At 39.9% G+C, this 19,922-nt stretch overlaps 1 protein-coding gene and 1 long non-coding RNA gene across 2 annotated transcripts in view; one reads left to right on the forward strand and one right to left on the reverse strand.

Moving 5' to 3' along the window:
• Positions 1 to 8,174: 8,174 nt before the first annotated feature.
• CBLN1 (cerebellin 1 precursor) lies at positions 8,175 to 11,771 on the reverse strand. The gene is made up of 3 exons (XM_051979807.1): positions 11,486 to 11,771; positions 11,227 to 11,346; positions 8,175 to 9,943 (listed from the first exon to the last, which is right to left on the reverse strand). Exons 1-3 carry the CDS (start codon positions 11,747 to 11,749, stop codon positions 9,746 to 9,748), a joined length of 582 nt encoding a protein of 193 aa, XP_051835767.1. The 5' UTR covers positions 11,750 to 11,771; the 3' UTR covers positions 8,175 to 9,745.
• Positions 11,772 to 12,268: 497 nt separating this feature from the next.
• LOC127550688 (uncharacterized) overlaps positions 12,269 to 19,922 on the forward strand; it is a 39,797-nt gene continuing 32,143 nt past the window's right edge. The window contains exon 1 of the long non-coding RNA XR_007950921.1: positions 12,269 to 12,647. This is a non-coding gene — a long non-coding RNA (uncharacterized LOC127550688). The remainder of the gene's footprint in view (positions 12,648 to 19,922) is intronic.

The following is a 19,922-nucleotide window of genomic DNA, read 5'->3' on the forward strand; positions in this document are numbered from 1 at the left end:
TCACAAGAAATTCTGACCAGAGTCACTTTTGTCTTCTAATTCCTCTGTACAATGCCAGGAAAGTCTTGCAAGTAAAACTGATTGGTTGGTAAGTTTGGACATGTAATTGCTAAAGCTCCAACAGTTAATTCACAGAGTGGAGGTGCAGGATAGTACTGTTGCTACTGACATGTTTGAGCAGAAAATAACAGTATAGGGAAATTAAAGAACACTATTAGTCTCCTTAAACCATTCAGCCACTCAGCTTTAGAAATCTAAGTTGTCCTGACAAACTTAAGCACCTTATCTAACTGATCCCAGTCTATTCTTCCCAATCCACTAAGCATTCCATGCTGAGCATCTTGGCATCCATGCTACCATGATAGCATATGTGTACTACCCTGCAAATATTGCTGATGATAGAAAGCAAGCATTAGCATAGTATCATTTGAGTAAGTTTGCTTTCTGATATCTGGAAACATATCAAATCAATACTCCTATTGCTTCTGAACAAGGGTAATAGTCAGCTACACAATGATTCCACTCATCATCCCAGTAGTCTATCACATTAAAACTCTTTTCCCTGGCTATCAGTCTCCCCAACTTGAATATAAACTCTTAAAGCCAGGAAACTTTTCACTTTTGCATCTATCCCCAATATGCTAGATACTACTAGCATATAGTAGAAGCTTACTAAATACTTTTTCATTCATTCATCCATTCATCTTTCATTCATCTGCCTTTCCCATTTATTTTAGAACCCACCACCAAGATGATGGTATTTCCAGGTGGTAAGAAATTGCTTTACTCTTATGTTCAACACTTTTATATACAACAATGTCTACCGCTGGAGGAGTTTATTTTGTTCCACATCCTGCTTTGAATCCCACATTTGCTGCTCACTATTTGTGTGACATTGGGCAATTATATTTTCAACTTAATTTCTTCATTTCTAGAATGAAAAGACTGAACTAGATCCCTTCCAACTTTCCTTCAAGCTCTATATCTAAGATCTTAAGAGCCTATGATACATAGGAAGAAAGTCAAAAAACACCAGAAATGTGGACTCACAGGAACCAAGTAGAACCAGAACAGCTCAGAGTCGTGGCATCATTGGTATTGATAATATGTACTGGTGTTACTCTTCATTAATATTTGGAATAAGTAAATAATCCACTCACTTGAAATGTACCCTTTAAAAAAGAGAGAGAGAGATGGTGAATATTACTGAGACCTACATTGACTGAATTTTTATAAAGATGAGTTAACAGCCTAGCAAGCTCCTTGCCAGCTGCATTTTAATATTATATTTGGAGCCACTCAGTCATTATAAAATCATCTGAATTTCTCAGCAAAAGGGCACATTAGGGAATTTACTTTTTAGGCCTTCTGAATACAAAAAGAGGTGGAGACTTTTTTTTCCTGAGTTAGGAACAACTCTCCAAATTTCCTCTCAAAATGGGGTGAGAGAGGAAGTATATGTTCAGTTGCCATTTCTTTGTTAGTAATTCTTTCCCTTTTTAAAGTTTCCCTGTTTAAGTCTGCAATAATTGCTGATGATAGAAAGCAAGCATTAGCATAGTATCATTTGAGTAAGTTTGCTTCCTGAGATGGATATGGGTGGGAGCATCCTGGAGTGCTCTTTAGCAAAACTACCCCAACTCTTAGCCGAATGCCACATTTTCTGCGTAAGGGAGGGGGCTAGTTGAAAGAGGTTACAAACAACTCTTCTTGGAGAAAGATAAGCAAATTCTATAGCAGACCCTTATCTATAGCAGAAGTCAGAATCAGGAAGGGTTTCACAAATGTTTTTATCTTTTGCTGTAATTGAAATCTAGAGACACCAGTCAGCTGCAAGTAATCCCTATTGCTCATTGAATATTCTCATGGATCACAACTCTAGATAGCTACCAACCACACCCTAGCTCACAATCCAATATCAGGCTAACCAAACAACAAAACCCACAATAAATTCATTAAATCACCACTCTAATATTTCACTACATCTTGTTACCGGCCAGTGCTTTCCCCCTTCTTGGTTTATAATCCTTACCCTACTTCATCTTCCACCTTCCCTTGCTCCCTTCAATTAGCTGTCCTTACTTGTTTAGATACAGGCAGACATTAGTTTATCAGTGATTTACTGCTCTTGATCAAAGAGATGGGACTTTTACTCTGTTCCTACATTGAGCAACAAATAGGAATTAACTTACTATATGTAAAAGACAATCTACCAGAGGCTATGTAAGATCCTTGAGGGTTAGAACTGTTTTCCATTCATGTTTTTATCCCTAACATAGTGCCTTATAGGTAGTGCTTTAAAAAGAGACATGAGAAGATTTCTCCTTGTTCCTTTGCAGAACTGGAAGCCCACTGCTATGAAACATTATATATAATGTCAGATTTCTTCAATATATTGGTTGTTTTTTGCTGAATTTTTTCCTCTTTTTTAAAAAGTCTTTATTATAGATATATGGCTCTCTTGAAGAGAAGAGGAAAGGCACAGGATGAAATGTAGGTAATATAAAAAAACAAAAGTTACCAATAAAAATCTATTAAAATAAATCATTGTTGAATGAAGTTGAATACAAAGATGAAGAAAAGGCCTATGCATTCTAAGACTCCTAGTTGGGGATCAGAATATACACATATGCAAAAATAACAATGCCTGGTATTCTATGTCAGAGCCAATTGAGGAGTAGTCAGTATTCTAGGAATTCAGACCGAGGAAGCACTCAAATGGGAAGCAGCTGTGATGTAGTGTTTGGGAGTGTGAAAATGCTAAGATGGAATTCTGGCTCTGCTAAGTCAACTCACCAAATATTTATTATATCCGGAAGAATGTAAGCTCCTTCAAAAATAGGGATGGTACCTTTGTATCTCCAGGATCTTATCCATAGTTGATCCTTCATAAATGTTTAGTAAAGAGAATTGCTTTTTATCTCTTCTTTGAGTCACTTTAACTATCTTAAATCTCAGTTTCCTTAGCTGTAAAATGAGTGCAAACTAGATGCTCTCTAGAGTCTCTTCTAGCTGTGCTCCTGATATGAAATGATTTGTAAAACTTGGAGGCACAATGTAAATGGCTGTAATTATTATTAGAATTCTTATTATCACTGAGCTATAAAAATTAGGAAAAGCTTAACAAAGGAACTGATATTTGACCTTTGATTACCAGGTAGAATTATCAGATAATATTTTGCATTTTTATTGCATTGCAAGGTTTCAAAATGCTTTCCTTACAACTATCCTATGAAGTTTAATGCAAGGAAGATTTTACAAGTGAAAATAACTGGAAAGAAGTGGAAAAGGACTCCAGGTCATTCTGCCCTATCCTCTGTTCTTAGAAATTTAATAGGTCTATAGCAGCCTGCTTTGACTCTGTGTTATGGTAACAATTTTTGTTATCATAAGAGGTATTTATTTGTTTGTTTGGTAAACAAGGTAATTCTTCTAGTTGCCAGCAGCAATGTACTGTAACTATGCTACCTAAAAAGATTATAGTCTAAATAAACAGAAAAGTATTACAAAATCAAATAAATCTTCAAGGATTCTAAATGTGACCCATACATATAATTCAGTTAACTCAGATCCTGAACTACTCCTTAGATAATCTGCCACCCCGGGAATGTAAATTATTGAATCACACTTTTTCCAGTTGGTTTTTGCTTGGTAGTGTTTTCCTTGGGGGGGGGGGGGTCTCTTTTCTTTAGAATTCAAATTTAGGAAAAGGAAAAGGCATCCTCCATATTCAGTCCTATATAGTTCTTTATGCCTGAAAAGAATTTGTTTAAGTGACCATGTCAGTGTAATCTATTTGGATTATAAATTCCTAGGTGACAGGAAAAGCATCTGTTTCATTTACCCTGTTTAGCTCCATTTACACTCAAGAATGTGATGACTATAGTAAGTACTAATCATTTTGTAGATGTTAGGGAACCAGAGTATTACACATATAAACAAGTATGTATATGTATTATTATATGTGTATATAAAATGCATGATATATATGTATTTTATAACATAAACACACTATAATACTTTTATGTGGGTGTGAGAAGCAGAGAGAAAGAGAAAGAAAGAAAGAGACAGAATGACAGAGACAGAGAGAGAGAGATGATGTTACAATGAGGGAGATACACTACCTAGATGAAGCTTTCCTAAAGAATTGCATGTAAAAAAAATTAAGTGCCATTGTGTATGCAATAAGGGAACTATTTAAGTGATTCTTTCAAAAAGTGAACAATCACTCCTTGATTAATCTTTTCTGAAAATATGATTCAGCTGCAACAATACCAAATTAATAGTAGACATTTATTTTGTATTTTAAGGTTCACAAAATATATTATATGCATTAAAGAGCACTGGATTTAAAGTCAGAGGCCTAATTTCAGATCTCATTATTTGCTCTTTATTTTGAGGTCTTGGACAAAATATTTAATTTTCGTGGGCATCTTCATCTGTAAAAAGAAGGGGTCTCTAAGGTACCTTAATAATCTAAATCCTGTAATTCTAGGTATACATGAATAAGAGTATATATACAATTGACCCGCACTATAACTAAATTCCAAGTAAGAAAATTCAGTAGGTAATGGAGGGTTGCCATGCTCGTTTGATGATGAGGAAAGTGATGGTGGTAAGTAAACCAGATCATTCTATCAAAGTATTGTTTTTGATCAGTTAAGAGGGAATTGATCAGTATTAGGTACTTCTGAATTGGTGAGTCATTTGTTCTGAGAAGACACATTGTTCTCTACCCCCTCATAAGCTCAAGCTATTGAAAAGCATTTTTTGGGACATTTGTATTCAATTCTCTATGGAAATAGAATATAGTTTATTTACACACATATACATGTGTTTAACACAGTTTATTTACACGCATGTATAGGTAGGTATGTGTGTGCATAGATGCATAGACACATTTATATACATAAATAATTGTAGCTTAGGCCTAAGCCTAAGCTTTCTTTCTTAAGTTGGGGTAACACAAGAACTGATGTAAGTATTTAAAGTCTAAACACAAGATAAGCTTAATAAATGTTAACTGAATGGATGAATGCTGAGATGTTGTTTGTACAAAGGCATATATGTGGAAAGAGAAAAAACCTTGTTTATTATACACAATTCATAATTACATCCAGCCAACAAAATATCCACATGGGCACTTGTTCTTATCTGAAACCAACATTATTAGCCTAATATAATAATAATAAGCCTATTATTATACCAGTATCTGAAATTCCCAGAAGGACCTATTAATGTTGGAGGTCCATGGTTGGATTCATAGAACCATATACTATCTAAGATATGAGACTTTAGAATATAGACTGTTAGATCATAGAATAGCAAAGCTGGAAGTGCCCTTAAAAAACAGAATTAAGAAGCTAGAAGGATCCTTAAAATTCAAGATGTCAATCACAACAATAACACTCCTGCTACCCTGAATTAAAATGTAATTGGAAAATATTTAACAAAATAAATAAAAATCCAATAATGCCTAGATAACATTGTCCACGGGATCCTTGTATTCATATTAGTAGAGTCCAGTTTGTATTTGAGTTTGACACTACTACTTTAAAGCATAAAATTGTGTGATTAGAACTCTATGTTTTAAAACATAGAATGTCAGAGCAGAAAGGGATTTTAGAGATCAACTAGTACAACTCTTTCCTTTTATAAATAAGGACTGGGGGAGATGAGTGCCTTGCCCAAGGTCATTCAGCTAATTCATAGCAGAGTAAGAACTAGAATCTGCGCAGCCTGACTTCCAACCTTGTGTTTTTTCCACCAAGACCTCTGTAGCAGACTGAAGACTGAGTAACAGTAGAACATTCAGGGATTTATATTTCATGATGCAGCCTCTCTTCTTTCTTCTTCCCATACCACTCCCACTCCCAAAATAAAAATTAATATTAAGGGAAATAGAGATGTTTGAATTCTCTATTTAACTTATTTGCATTAATAATCAGTTGCCCTAGTAATCTGCATTAGATTTCAATTCACAGATTATGGGACAGCACTCCAATTCAATTCCCCAGAATGAGTGGAGGCTGGGGTTGAGGGATGTGGGCTACACTCTGGGAAACTCTAAAGGTTTTCCTAATAGCTCAGGTCAACAAAACAACCTCAACCTGACTTTAAGGGCCTACACAGAAAAGGATAACTAACTTTCTCCTCTTCCTCAAAAGCAAGGGTTTCCTCTGCCTCTGCATCTGAATGAGCAAGACTCACTAGGGTCAGGTTCCCTGGAAACCATGGACCTCCAGATCAGCAAGTGAATTTAAACAACAGCTTCTGCCCGGACCAAATGAAATAATATTTATAAAGTATTGAGCACATTATCTGACAATAGTAAGGGCTTAATAAATACTTCTTTCTTTCTTTCCTTCCTAGTATCCAAACTTCCCGGGATAATCCTCTCCTTTCCACCAAACCATCTACCTGAACAGGTAGATGGATTTATGAGCAGAAGGCGGTTCTCCATACCTGCCTTACTCCACAATTCTGTTCTCATTTCTTGTTCTTTCTAAGTACATCAGGGAGAGGAAAGGAGCCAAGTTGCAAGGGACGAGCAACACGGAGGGTGAACAGTTCGAACATGTTCCAAGGATTCTAGACTTGCCAGGAAAATCAGAGAAAGAGAGTACAAATGATATCTTGCTTGCACCGCCTGGTCAGGACCGGAAAATGTACCCGTGAGGAACGCTGAGAGAAGCGTACTGTGATCACAATGCCGGTCCTAGGATGCTAGGCGGATCCTAGGAAACAAGTCCGAAGCCTGCGTATTAAGAAAAAGCTAATAGTGCTGAATCGAAGCGATTCCAAGCCTCAGCGCCAAATTTCCTGGACTCATAGTGGAGGTCCCACAAGCATTCCAGACCCAAAACGTTCAGTCCTCTACTGTTTGAGCAGGAGTGGCGCTCGCACTAGTCTGCCCTCTTGCAGGCCCCAAGACTCCGGGCCAGCCAGGCAAAGGAGAGCCTTCGGCAGGGCCAAGGACTGAGAGAAGCAGAGGGATTAGGCCGCCCGCGGGAATGGAATCTTTAAAGAAATGAGTACAGACAGGCCTATGGGGTCCAAAACCTCAAGGGGCAGACCGCAAGGTATGCGGTTTCTCCCAGGGAGTAGCCGGAGAAACTGCAAATAAAGCGATAATAAACGCCAAAAATAAATAAACAAATAGACAAACAATGCGACATAATGAACAGAGTACCCTCAAATTTTTTTGAAAGGCCAAGAATTTTGAACTCACGGGATCCCATGCCTGTTGCCCCTGGGCCCAGACTCCCCACCCGATCAAATTCCAAAATGAGATCCTACATTCAGCTTGGGGTTGCCTCTGCCAGGAAACCTGTCACCTGAGTAAACCAAAGAGGGAAATCGACCTCTATACCACCTTCTGCCACCAGAAAGAAAAGGCTTCTTTGATGCGCAGCTCATTACCCTCCAGAAATTTGTTGCCACTGTTGATTTCTAAGTCTTGCTCCCTCCGCTAACAGACAGGCAGAAATATAACCGAAGGACGGGGAGAGGAGGAAATGTTGGAGAAGGGGAGACAGAAGAGTTTTCTTTTTTTATTTTCCTCTTGAACTACTTTAACTCTGATACCAGTCTTCCATAATCTTTAATTGAAAGTGATGCTATTTATGAGCAAAAAGAAACTTGGTCAGATATCCAAGCCTTAGAAGGTGGTCACTAATCCAGTCACTATAAGCAGTTTGGGACTAGATAAGGAGTAGTAGTGAAGAGACTGACTTTTCAGGAACATCAAGTTTTTCAGAAGGCAAGCAACAAAAAAAAAAAAGAAAAGAAAAGAAGTTAGGTGCGGGGGATACTTGGGATAGGGTTTGGGCTTCAACCTAGTCCTCACTTGCCTTGTGAAACTATTATACAGACAAGCCCCGTGAATAAATAAGGAAGAGTTGCTTATTATGCTATTATTAATTCCCCCCCTAGGAGCTAATTAAATTGTTTCCTGAAACCCGGGTCTGAAGAGAACCAGAAGACGCTTAACCCTGGAGGAGCTGGAAATCATGCGCAAACCCAGAATGATTTTACTGTACATCTCCGGAAATCCTGAAATTTACATGGAGCCCCATACCATACCCTCTTCCCAGTTTCACCCAAAGCCTGTTCTCAGAGCCTCCCGAGCCTCCCGAGCCTCCCGCATACACAGGCCTCCGACTCGGCCAGCCTTCCATTTAATCTTCAAATGAAGTTGTTTATTAGACTTTTGCTTTGACATTATATTCAGTTACAGTCAGAATCGCGGATGGGCCTTTTTAATAAAAGTAGTCATCTCTGAGTACTGCAAAATTAAAGCATTTTTACATCTCTTAAAGACCGGAAACCAAATCAAAACAGCTGACTGGGAGAGGAGTGGACAAGTTGGTCATTCCAGAGAAGGTGCTATAAAATGTCAACGGAGCCAGTCCGGAAAATCCAGAAGATGGTGGACAGCGACCACATAGGCCCCGGGGTGGTTTCATATTTGGACTACTCTTCCCTTTTTGGTTCTGCGCCTCCCTTCTCAAACTGCACTTCAGCCACTGGTCTAGGCGTTCTCTGTCACTAGAAGGGTCGGCCAATTTTTAAGTCTTGAGTAAAAGCAGCGAGGAAGCAGAAAGCGAGGCAGGCGCAGAGACGCAGGGCGTCTTAAATGTTAGGCGGTTTGAATAGGCCAGCTCGGTCGAGCTAGCACTTCCTGCCCCAGTCTTCTCTTAAGCGCGCTAAAGATAGCTAAGCGTCTGAACCACTTTCTTACTCCTCCTGACCCCGCCTCCAGCTTAGGAGGGTTCGAGAGTTGCTCTGAAAACCCTGTTTCTTTCTGTTTCAGAAAAATAAAAGTCCCACTTAAACTTTATTGTATTAGAGCCAAATTAAATTCTCGATATTCACACATATATTACAGAGTAAGAGAGTAAAAGGTCAATAATACTTCCTGGCATTTAGTTGGGACACATTCGACAAGAGCAAACCAAGGACCAAAACATTGAGCAGCCTTAATAGTTCACAATCACTTAGAATATTACATAGAAATACAAAGATGCTCTATTCTGCCAGTTTTTACTGGGAATAGTTCTTCACGTAGAAATTATTCTCCCCCCTCCCCTTTGTTTTTTGTTTGTTTTTTGTTTTTTTTTTTTTTAACTGTCATTCAACAGAAAGGCTCCTTCACGATGGCATCTGTGTATTTAAAAACAAAAACAAAAACAACCATCCAGCATTCTTCTGTGGAGTTTAAGATGATCAGTGCATTTCAAAACGAAAACTCCACCACCATCAACAATCAAAAAGAAAAAAAGTTGCCAAGAACAACATTAGAGGGACACTGAGTGGGGTTGAGAAGTAGAAAAGGATATTGTAGCTTACACTGTTGAAATACAACCTTTCTTTTAGCTAAATCTGGGATTAGGTTAATGAAGTAGGTAAGAGCATGTTGCAATTGGAGATTGAAAAAAAATCAATTACAAGGCAGCTTCTTTCTTGACTACGACTACTAAAATGGGGAGAGGGATGGTACTCTTCAAAATAGATGTACACAGATCTAAGTGGGGCTTAGTTTCTCTTTTATAAGTGAACTTTAAAAGTTTGCTATCCAGAGCTCTTTACACCTGGCTACAACTTGAGACTTCGAAGGAAATTCTCCTCACTTGTCGGTTTCTTTTTCTCTACATCTCCTTCTCCCTCTTTCTTTTCCCCTCCCCTTTCTCTCTGTTATCCCTCTCTCACTCCCACTGCTTAGCTCCAGCGTTGAGTTAGTTCTTTAGAGAGGGAATACGAGAAATCCGGAGAATGTAGAGTATTTCCAGCCCCCCATCAAGTTCCCTCGCTCCAATTTGAGGTACGCTCGGTCCCCTTTCTCCATTTGTATTAGGACACCGTTGCTGGCTGCCTCTCGGGTCACATCCTGGTCGCCTGCAAAAGCTGAGATCACTGGCCACCCGTTTAACATCAGGCTTACCTGGAGGCAAGAAAAAAAGAGATGTTCGAGTCAGTTGAGCAGATAGAGCACATAACCCAAGCTATCAGACGGAACAAGGAGAAATATCCACTAAGGTGAGGAGAGAGGAAAAGAGGGTTGGCCGTACTGAAATTTAATACAATTTAACTCGTAGGGGAGGAAGAAGAGAAGGCAAAGGGGATAGAAGGATGCGGGCAGATGTGGGAAGACATCCAGAAATTTGATTGCGGCTAGAAACTCTGAATAAAGAGCGTCTGCTGGGTGTCTGAAGCCAAGTGTGCCAAAGGAGAGTAAATATGGACATTTACCGAATCTTTTAATAAGTGGTGCTTAGAACAGAAAAGATTCTATCAGTCACCAGACAGATCTGAAAAGGCAGTTACAGTAGATGGTTCAGGAATCCCAGGGTAAAAGGCCCAGGAATAAGGCAGTCCAGACTAAATGTCCCTAGTATCAGCATCTCTGAAAAAGCCCTCTGTTCAGCCGTCCCTAATGCTGGCTACTTCTTTCAAAAGGGCGGGTCATACTGTATCTTCCTAACACTACAATCTCCAATATAGCAAACCTGTGTCATGAGAACCTTGGACTCCTGGTATCCTTGAGCTAGAAAACAGCTCCAGGCTGCTTAAAAATATCTCTTTTGGACTATGCTCCTCTAATTGACTCCAAATCCAAGAATTTAATCCTCGCAATTAGGCACACAGGTGCTAATCATATACTAGGTTCTGGTCTTCCATAGGCAGGTAGATATCCCTTTTCCCCAGGACTGGCGTTTCTACCTCATTCATTTCCCCGTGAGGATCAAAGATCCTCATTAGCTTGGAAGAACTAGAGAGAATCCGGCGACGCTGGGAGCCACCCAGCCCCACAGCATCCCAGTTTAAGATTCCTGAGTCAAAGAGCTAGCTTAAAGGAACTCGAGTCTGAGGCGGCTAGTCCGGATCCTGTCCGTGGTGCTGAACTCGAGTTCAACCATCAATCTCCGTTAGTCCCTAATAGTCAAAGCGAAAAGCACCTGGCTAGGAGATAACTGTTGAGCCTGAGGATGCAGGCTAGATGAGGAAACTGTCTCTGAAAGAGGGTACAGGAGGCAGGCAGGGGCAGGGAAGCTGGAAGCTATCTTAACCTTGAAACTGAAAAACCTCCGAGCACTCCTAGCTTTCTACGCATCTCTCCAAGATGGAAAAGCATCCAGCCCCACCATACAGGCTTCCTCACTCCCTCCCAGCTCTAGGGAACTTATTCCCAAGGGTCGTCTAGGGTCAGGGTTGCCGGGAGCTGACCTGGATGGTCTGTCTGTTGTAGACTTTCACCACGTGGAAGTTAAAACTGTAAATCCCTTTCCGTGGGGAGATGAAAGTGCTTCGCTCCGGGTCGAAGTTATTCCCGATGTTCACTAGTACCTACATAAGGACAGGGATGGGAAGTGGGAGTGGGAAGAGAGAGACATCAGGCTCTAGAAAGCTCCCACAGCAGGATTCCCTCCTACCCGCGTTCCCTAGACCGGAGGCTAAGAGCTACCAGAGGGCAGGAGCCACTCACCTGGTCAAAGTATATGATCATCGTACGGTTGCTCATTTCTGACGGCTCGTGATTAGTGCTTCGAATGGCGGAGAAAGCCACCTTGGCGCTGCCAGAGCGCACGGAAATTCCCAGCGCCGTGCCAGTGGGATCGGACGTGGGGTTGGAATCGCAAACCACCAGGCACTTGCCCTCCAGCACGATGGGCTCCGTCTCATTCTGCCCACGAGCCGGCCCAGCCAACCAAGCTGCACCGAGCAGCAGCAGCTCCAGGGCGCCCATCATCTCTCCAGAGCCCTCCCCACCCCCCCCACCCCGGGGCTGTCTGTCCGCGCCCCCCCGCCCCCCCTCCCACGCTGGGGCTGCTTGTTCTCCTCCCCTTCACTCTGCTTCGCTTGTAGCTTTGCGCTCGCAGCTCTCCTCCCCGGGCTCTGCTTTCCAAACTGCCGCTCACTCCTTTTGCAACCTGCCCAAACTCGACCCCCGCCCCTGGGGGCCCTCAGGAGCACCCTGCTAGCGGTCGGGGCTGCGCGGCAGTCCTTGGATGCATAGCCGTCGCCGCCGCCTGGGTAGCTCTCGCCCGGCTCCAGCTCCCGCTCTCGCCGCTGCCGCCGATCTGAATTATTGATGCAGCCGGTGCTGCAGCCGGAGCCCGGGCGGAGCTGAGCGCGCGCTGAGCACAAAGGCGCGGACCGCTGGTCTCAAGCCCCGCCCCCTTGGCCCCTCCTCTCCCTCGTCCCCTCCCTCCGGAACCTCAGCCCTCCTCGTTTTGCTCCGCCCAGGCCCAGACGGAGGCCCCACCTCTCAGCCAATCTTGCAGCGCCTCGCTTCCGTCCCAACCAATGACTGAGCGGTCCGCGCACAGCCACCTGACCTCCAGAGCTGTGGTTATTAGGGGTGCCGAGGCAGGTGGCGCGCGGCATCCTTGCTAGAGCTCGGGCCCCGGAACCGACCACGGGAATGAAGGAAAAGAGAAAGGGAGGGCTTGGGGGGAAGCCGGGATGAGGGAGCACGCGACTACCCGCCAGCCAACCCTAACTGTTATCAACCGTCGCCAATTGTCGGTCCTTTTCAGTTCGGGTTGTGGGCTGAACGGATCACCACCGCTGCCCTCCTCCGCCGCCCCATCCCTCCCTTCCTCTCCCCGCTCAGCCCCCGCCCACAGCTCTCGCCCGGCTTACAGGTAGGGGGGCGGCGCAGGCTTCATTTTAGCTGGGAGGTGGGAGAGGGACGGACTCCACTTAAATTGGTTTAGCAAAATAAGCCTCTGGGAGCACGCCGGAACGTACAAGGGATTTGGTCCGGAGCTGCGAGGTTAGTGTAGAATACAAGTGGGAGGGACCGTGGTGGACAGTGTACGCCGCGGCGTATGGGGACGGGGCGTGCTGGCGCCTGCGTAGAAGGCTTCTAGGGGGCGGAGTCCTTCTCTTGGCCTTCCCCCAGGGGAGGGCACAAGTTCCCGGGGCTGGGGAGTGGAGGGTGGAGTCTGGTTGGCTGCTCCTCCTATTCTGGACGATCTGGCCGTGTGCTTCAGAAGAGTTGTCCAGCTTTTGCCATAAAGGACAGTCAAGGTTATTGAGCTCCGGCGGCCTATTAGTCCCCTAGTTATAGATACGGGGGGGAAAAAAGTAACAACCTTTTCCCAGACTTCTTTGTGCACTGTCAACGCTATTTAGCGCCCAAAACTATATTATAGCCACAGTCAACGCCAGTCTCCTTGAAGGCTGCACCCTGCACACACACTTAGAGCAACTCAAGATAGATCTTTTTGCTGCTCCGTCCCCCAACACACATACACGCCCCTCTTATCTGCCACAGGCGTAATGATTCTATCCCCTACCAAATAACACTTATTTTTAGCTCAGTTTGCTGCTGAAAAGCATCTGGAAAAAGGAACGGAGGTAAATCTTAACTCTGTCGTCAGCACCCAATGCAGTGCCAATATCCTATAGAAAGCCTGTTAGGTTACACTTCTAGTGAATCTCAGGGGTCGCATTAGTGGAAGTGATTGAGGGGAAAGGATAGTTTCTAAAATGACATTTTAAAACAATGTAATGTCCACAATATCTTAGATATATTTTTGATCACTATAAATTCTAGTTCATTAGTTCATGGAGTCTGAGGGACATTACTCCCTTAGTCCCTAATCCATTCTTGATGTTTTTTGAATGCTATCCTCTGGAAAACTCACTAGCTCTAATGGAATTCGTTTCTGTAGCATCCTAAGCAGTAATGCTCTTTCTTTTTCAAACTTTATCCTTTGTTCTCCTGGAAATTAGACACAGTGGATTTTTTTTTTTAATTCCCTGTTTCTTACTTCCCAATTCCAATCTAGCCTTAATGGCAAACATGTAAGTAATTAGGAAAGGAAAATTAGATATCCATGATGATCGTGTAGAAAATGCATATGTGGTTAAACATCTATGCCTGATAGAACCCAAAATTTCTTCAAGCTGGTCACAGAATATTTTTTAACAACTATAATATATACCCTTATTTAATTATGTAGCACACAAATTTGGGGAACCTGAACTTTCAGATATATTCAGAGTAATGTGGCTATAACTTCACTAAAGATTAGGAGTTTTATTGGTAAACTACAGCCCTACAGAGAAGATTGGGACAACATGTTCTTCCTCAATTGTCTGCCATTGTACATAAAACTGCCTTGGGCTACTATTAAGGCAAAAAGGCAAGGATGTTTAAGCAAATTTCTTATTACTAGAGGCTGTGTCTTCTCTGTCTTTCTCTGTCTCTGTCTCTCTCACACACACTCTCTCTCTTTCTCCCCTTCCCTCCCCATCTCCCTTCTATTCCATTCTCTCGCCCTCCCTGCTCCCTGCTGTGTGTGTATATGTATGTATGTATCTCTATCTGTCTTTCACACGTACACTTATTTGTAATCATGAGTACAAAAACAATAATTTCTCTAAACCTGATCCTTTATAAAGTCCTTCACAAACTATTACAATGCTTCATCCTATGGTAGTTGTGAGCATAGTTTCTCAAAGACTCTATTATCATAGTATAACCTTGGCAGGTTTCTGTGAAACAGCTTTGAGCATAGGCCCAGTGAAGGATGTTATATGTAACGAAAGACCAGAACACTTAAGCTCACAGAAACTAAGCAGGAAAATAATAGCTATAAAGAAATTGTTTTTGTTATTATTATAGGCAGTGATTCGCCACCATGATTTTTTAAAAATTTTAGCTATTTTGACATAGAAAAGAAGATGATTTTTTATTAAAATGCTCTTCATTGCATATTATTTTTATAATATGACAATACTACTGAAATTCAGGTACTTTGGGGAGTTATAAAATTGAATCCAGAAAAAAGGATATTTTGATTTAGAATATGAAACAAATCCATCCTTTTATTAAACTTCAGTGGGATCTTTGAGATTCTCAATGGACCAAACAGGATTCTATTTCCTTTGCTCTTGGTTCAAAAGCCCTCACAAGTAGTTTCCTACTATTCAATTCATCTTCTCCCCCCCAAAATGAAAGGAGACAATTCTGTCTTTTAATAATAAATTTAGGATTTCAGGGAGCTAAGCTCATTTAAAACATAGTATTTATATTCATTCTGTGAATAAGAGTCATATGGGAGAGAAAGCACACAAAAGATAGGTTGGTATTATCATTTCTTTTTGTGGGGAGGAACTTTGTCTCTATTACTGGCTTTTTAGTACCCATTGTTCGCCTGCTTTAAAACCAGTATAATGTAGAGCCAAGTAGAGTTCTGGATTTAGAATCGGCAGAGCTGATCCTGGCTCAGTCACTTCGTAGGTGTGTCTGGATAAGTTATTTAACTTTCCTGGATTTTTGGCTTTAACATACTACTTTATAAACATTGAAATTCTATATAAATGTGGGTTACACTTTAGATTCTATCTTTGTACTATATTTTAAGTAAAAATTGCTATTTTAAATGATTTTGTAAAACAAAAAGACCAATTTTAAAATTCATCTTCTTTTAAAATAGTCCATATTTGTGGTAAATTCTGGTTCCTCATTAAAGAAAAAAGGTTTAAAGACTTATAGTAATCATTTTTTCCTTAAAATAAATTTTATTGTTATCTTTTTTATACTTTTTTATTGAATCCCCATGAACCCTTCCAGAAATTTATTTTATAATAAAGAGTAAGAGAGAAAAAAGAAACAGTTCATCAGAACTTAACAACATATCAAAAAAATCTGACATTATTTAGTATTCCATATCTGTAGTTCTCTTTCTATAAAAAGATGTTTTCATGACTCCTATCATTTTTTGTTAAAGAAAAAAGGCCTATTTCATTAATATTCATTTAGATATTCTTTTTCTTTGCTGGGTTCAGAAAATACAGATTTTCCAAATTAAAAGAGTGGTACTATTTTGAATATATCATCTTGAATCTCCTGAGTTAGTGGGATTTTAATCAGAAGCTGTTACTCAAATAAATGACATTCAAGTAAAAGAGAAAATATCTTGTGGATGGTTTTTCCTCTACTTGCAGAAATTTTTTATTATCAAAACTTTAAAGAAAAGATTTCTTTCTTCCCTGATGTAGTTTAAGTTAGTTTATTGATTATTTTAAAATTGGACTGGAGTTCCCTTTGCTGCATAGTACACCTTCTATTAGCCTTTTATTTGAATATTCTAAATAACATTTGCTTTTTTTTTTAATAGAAAAGAAAAATTATTTGTATTAGTTGTACAACCTAAAAGATTGAGCTTACAAGTAAACTTGACACTTCCCAAATAAATGGTGACAGTCCTTATAATCTATGGAGAGACTAACATTTGGGGGAAAAGGACTCCACAAAATGTCATTTTTCTCATTAATAAAAAAATGGAGATTTTTTTAATGAATTGTTATTTTTTGCTTTCTAATTAGTGCAGTAGTTAACAGGAAATTCTATGAATGCAACAAAATTAATAGTAAAGATCCAAGTCCTCAAAAATCAAAATTGACTGTAATAAGTGTGGAGAAAAAAATCATAGCTTTTAATTAATTGTGACAAAAGCCGTTGTTCCTTATTTTGATCAACATATAAAAATTATTTGAAAGCTACTTTTAAGTAATTGTACTTACTAAACTTTCATCTTGTAGGTAACAATAGGGGGAAAAGCCTAGTAGAAGTTAAATTTTAACTTATAATATTGCTGATATGTTAATATCTTGAGAAAATTATGCATAATTACACTATTTAGGAATAGTAAAATAAGTCTAAACTAACATTCAGCCTAAAGAAATGTGCTAAAGAAAGAGTGAGAAGAAATCCTGATCCCTAATCACCAACTCCAACTGTCAACTAAAAGCTAGTATTGGGCATTTAAGGCCAGGAGCCTAGCAATAACACATCCCCAAAACCACCAGCCCTAATTCCAACCTAATTGCTTTATTGTCCAAGTAGCAAAACCTTTGCAAAGGGAGCTCACCATTCCCATAGTCACCACAACCACTTGCTGATGAACTGACACTGATAAGAACAAGCAAGTCATACTAACTGAATCATCAAGAAAAGTCCTAAGAGAAAGAGAGGGAGTGATACATGCCATGCTAATCAAACCACTTAGACTACCATCTCCTCTCAGAGTACAATGGAATCAGCTCAGAATGGACAGTCTGAATTATAGGAATTGCAGTGTCTTCCATATGACAGGTCTTTCTTGTAGTAAGAGTCCCGATAGCCATCAATGAAAATGATCATAAAGAAGATGCATTATCTTGTGTTTTGTCATCATACCCTAAGGATCACAGGGCTTTTCCATATGATTTGCAGCTAACACCCCTACCCCTATTTGTGTTGCGCCTCTCTATAAGATTGTCAGCTCTTTTGGAACAAGTACTATCTTTTCTCTGCCTGTCCTTAGCACAGTGCTTTGTGCATAGAAAGTACTAAATGCTTTTTTGTTCATTCATTTTAGGTGGCCTTCATGTAAGTCCAAAGTCCCTGCCCAGTAATGGCTTTAATGGAAATTTAACTCTTAAATCTCAGATAGGATCCTTGAATTATCACCTTTGACACAAGTAGGGAGTCATTCAGTTAATGGTATTAACTCTGCATGCAGGCCAGGTTCAGGCTCGAGGATACTAAATTCATAACTCTCACATTTTCAGGGTAGATCACCAAAGTTAAAAGTGTCCAACTCTCAAGATCACTGCTCAGTGACCTCTCAGGGTCAGGTCAGGCAGGGTAAGAAAGGCAAAGTAGAAGAGGCAGTAAGGAAAATGAAATCCATCTCAGGCTTACATAGGCAAGCATATGTTGATTATCATTGCAGTATTCTCATTGTGGGCAACCTTGGCTGCTGTAGCTGAAGGAGGACAAAAAATGCTCTCTTCCCCTCCTTCTCTTGCTAGAAATACACAACTGACGTGGGTTCCAAATGAGAGACCTTTTCTACTATACATTTCCTTTAGTAAGGAATTGGATAGAATACATCATTTATGGGAAGGGGCCAGGCTACATACTCAAACTCATCACTTTGTTAAGCAATGATATGCTCAGGAATAGTAATGGAAAGATATCTTTAAGAACTTGTAGAACTAGAAAAGGAAGTGGGCAATTTACATATCAAGAAAAAGTGATAAAAATAGCTTTCACTAGTGCCTACTAAATATTAAAATAAAAGAAAGTTCATTTTGAGATCATTTTTGCACTGTTTAACAAGAATTGCAAGGATGAGAAGGTATGGAAGGATTTTGGTTTGTGGCAATTGAGAGTAATTTTCACACTAAATCACACTATTAAGTAAGTAAGAATTTCGTAACACTAAATGTCTCAAAAGTTTTAGTGTTTAATGTTTTAAGTAAAAATGACAATAACAATATTAACAGTTATTATTATATAGCCAAATAAAAGCTTTCAACTGCACTAAGAATTTTGGGACACTGTAAATGTCCCACTGTTGTAGATTTTATTTTCACAAAGCTAAATTTGTGTTCTGTTTGACAATTATTAAAATACCTACTACGTGTCAAGTGATTGGGATACAAAGACAAAAAAAAATCATTAATCTCAAGGAAGTTAGTGCAGAAATGCTGTATGTACACAGCTAAATAAATGCAAAGGATGTTAAGGAGAAGGCACAAAAAACTGAAAGAATTAGTTGAGATTTCTCACAAGTACCAGCACCTTTGTGGATCCTTGAAGAAAATTCATAATCAAAAAAGGAACTCATTACATTCATGAGCAGCAATTCGTTGAAGCTGGCAATGTAAGGTCTTCCTAATGGTAATCCAGTTTGGTTTAAACATAGAATAGAAAAAGAGGATTCATAAGAAGTATGTCTAGACAATTCTGTAGTACTTAAGATAAAAGTGCTACCCGTTTCCAGAGAGAGAACTAGTAGAGCCTGAATGCAAACCAAAACTACTTTTTTTTCTTTTTCTTGGAGTTTTTTGTGTTTTTTTCCACAGAATAACTTAGATGGAAATGTGTTTTGCATGACTACATGTATATAATAACCTATGTCTAATTCCTTGCATTCCCAATAGGAGTGAAGTGAGCAGGGAGAGAGAAAAATCTGAAAATTTGAAAAAAAAATGTTGAAATTGTTTATTCATGTAATTAGAAAAATAAAATATTAAAAAAGATTTTTAAAATAAAATGCTATTGGCTCGGGAAAGATGTCTGGAAAAGTAGTTTGGATGCATATAATAATGAACCAGGCCAAGAAATGTGTATTTTGTCCTAGAGGCAAAAGAATCACCAAAGATTTTCAGTCAGGATAGTAATAACATGGTTAGATTTGGGGCAACTTTGTGAGGAATGGACAGAAAAAGACAAAGACATGAAACATAAAATAGGAGGCTATTACATTAAACCAGAAGAATGATGATTAGGCTCTGAAATAGAATGCGGCCAAGTGAGGTGAAAAGACAGGAACAGATACCAGAGACGTTAGAGAGGTATAAAAAAACAACTGATTAGATTGGGGGCAGGATCCAAACAGTAAGCCAGGCAAAGGAAAACTGCTGATGCATATGTGGTAACAAACCATCTAAGAAGAAAAGGAAATGTACTAAGAACTATTCACCAGACTACAATCACTGTTGCACTAACTCTTCCCCCAACTCACAAATATCTAGTTATCTACTTAATGCTCTGAGAGAAAGTATAAGTTGATGGGCCCACATTCTCCTTGGTTTTATGATAAAAAGGCTACTTAATGGAGAGAGAAAGAACAGCATCTGAGACAAAGAGGATCTGGGGTGGAGCTGCCAGAAGTTTGGGGTATCTGAGTTAGAAAATAAGTGAAGTCCACCAATATATGGAGATTGGTGGTTCTTTATAATCTAAACTGAAATTACATACTGTATCTGCTTGGTGATCTTCCTTCTTATGGACAAGATTGGGCAGAGCCAGCTGTAGAATCTCTGTAGTGTTAATTGTGCCCATAGTTAAGTGTTGAAGACCTCTGAACCCAGGAGCACACAGTGCTTTTTCTTTCTCTAATGAAAGCAGC

This window comes from Antechinus flavipes, chromosome 2 (assembly GCF_016432865.1).
Source record: "Antechinus flavipes isolate AdamAnt ecotype Samford, QLD, Australia chromosome 2, AdamAnt_v2, whole genome shotgun sequence".
Classification (NCBI taxonomy): Eukaryota; Metazoa; Chordata; class Mammalia; order Dasyuromorphia; family Dasyuridae; genus Antechinus; species Antechinus flavipes.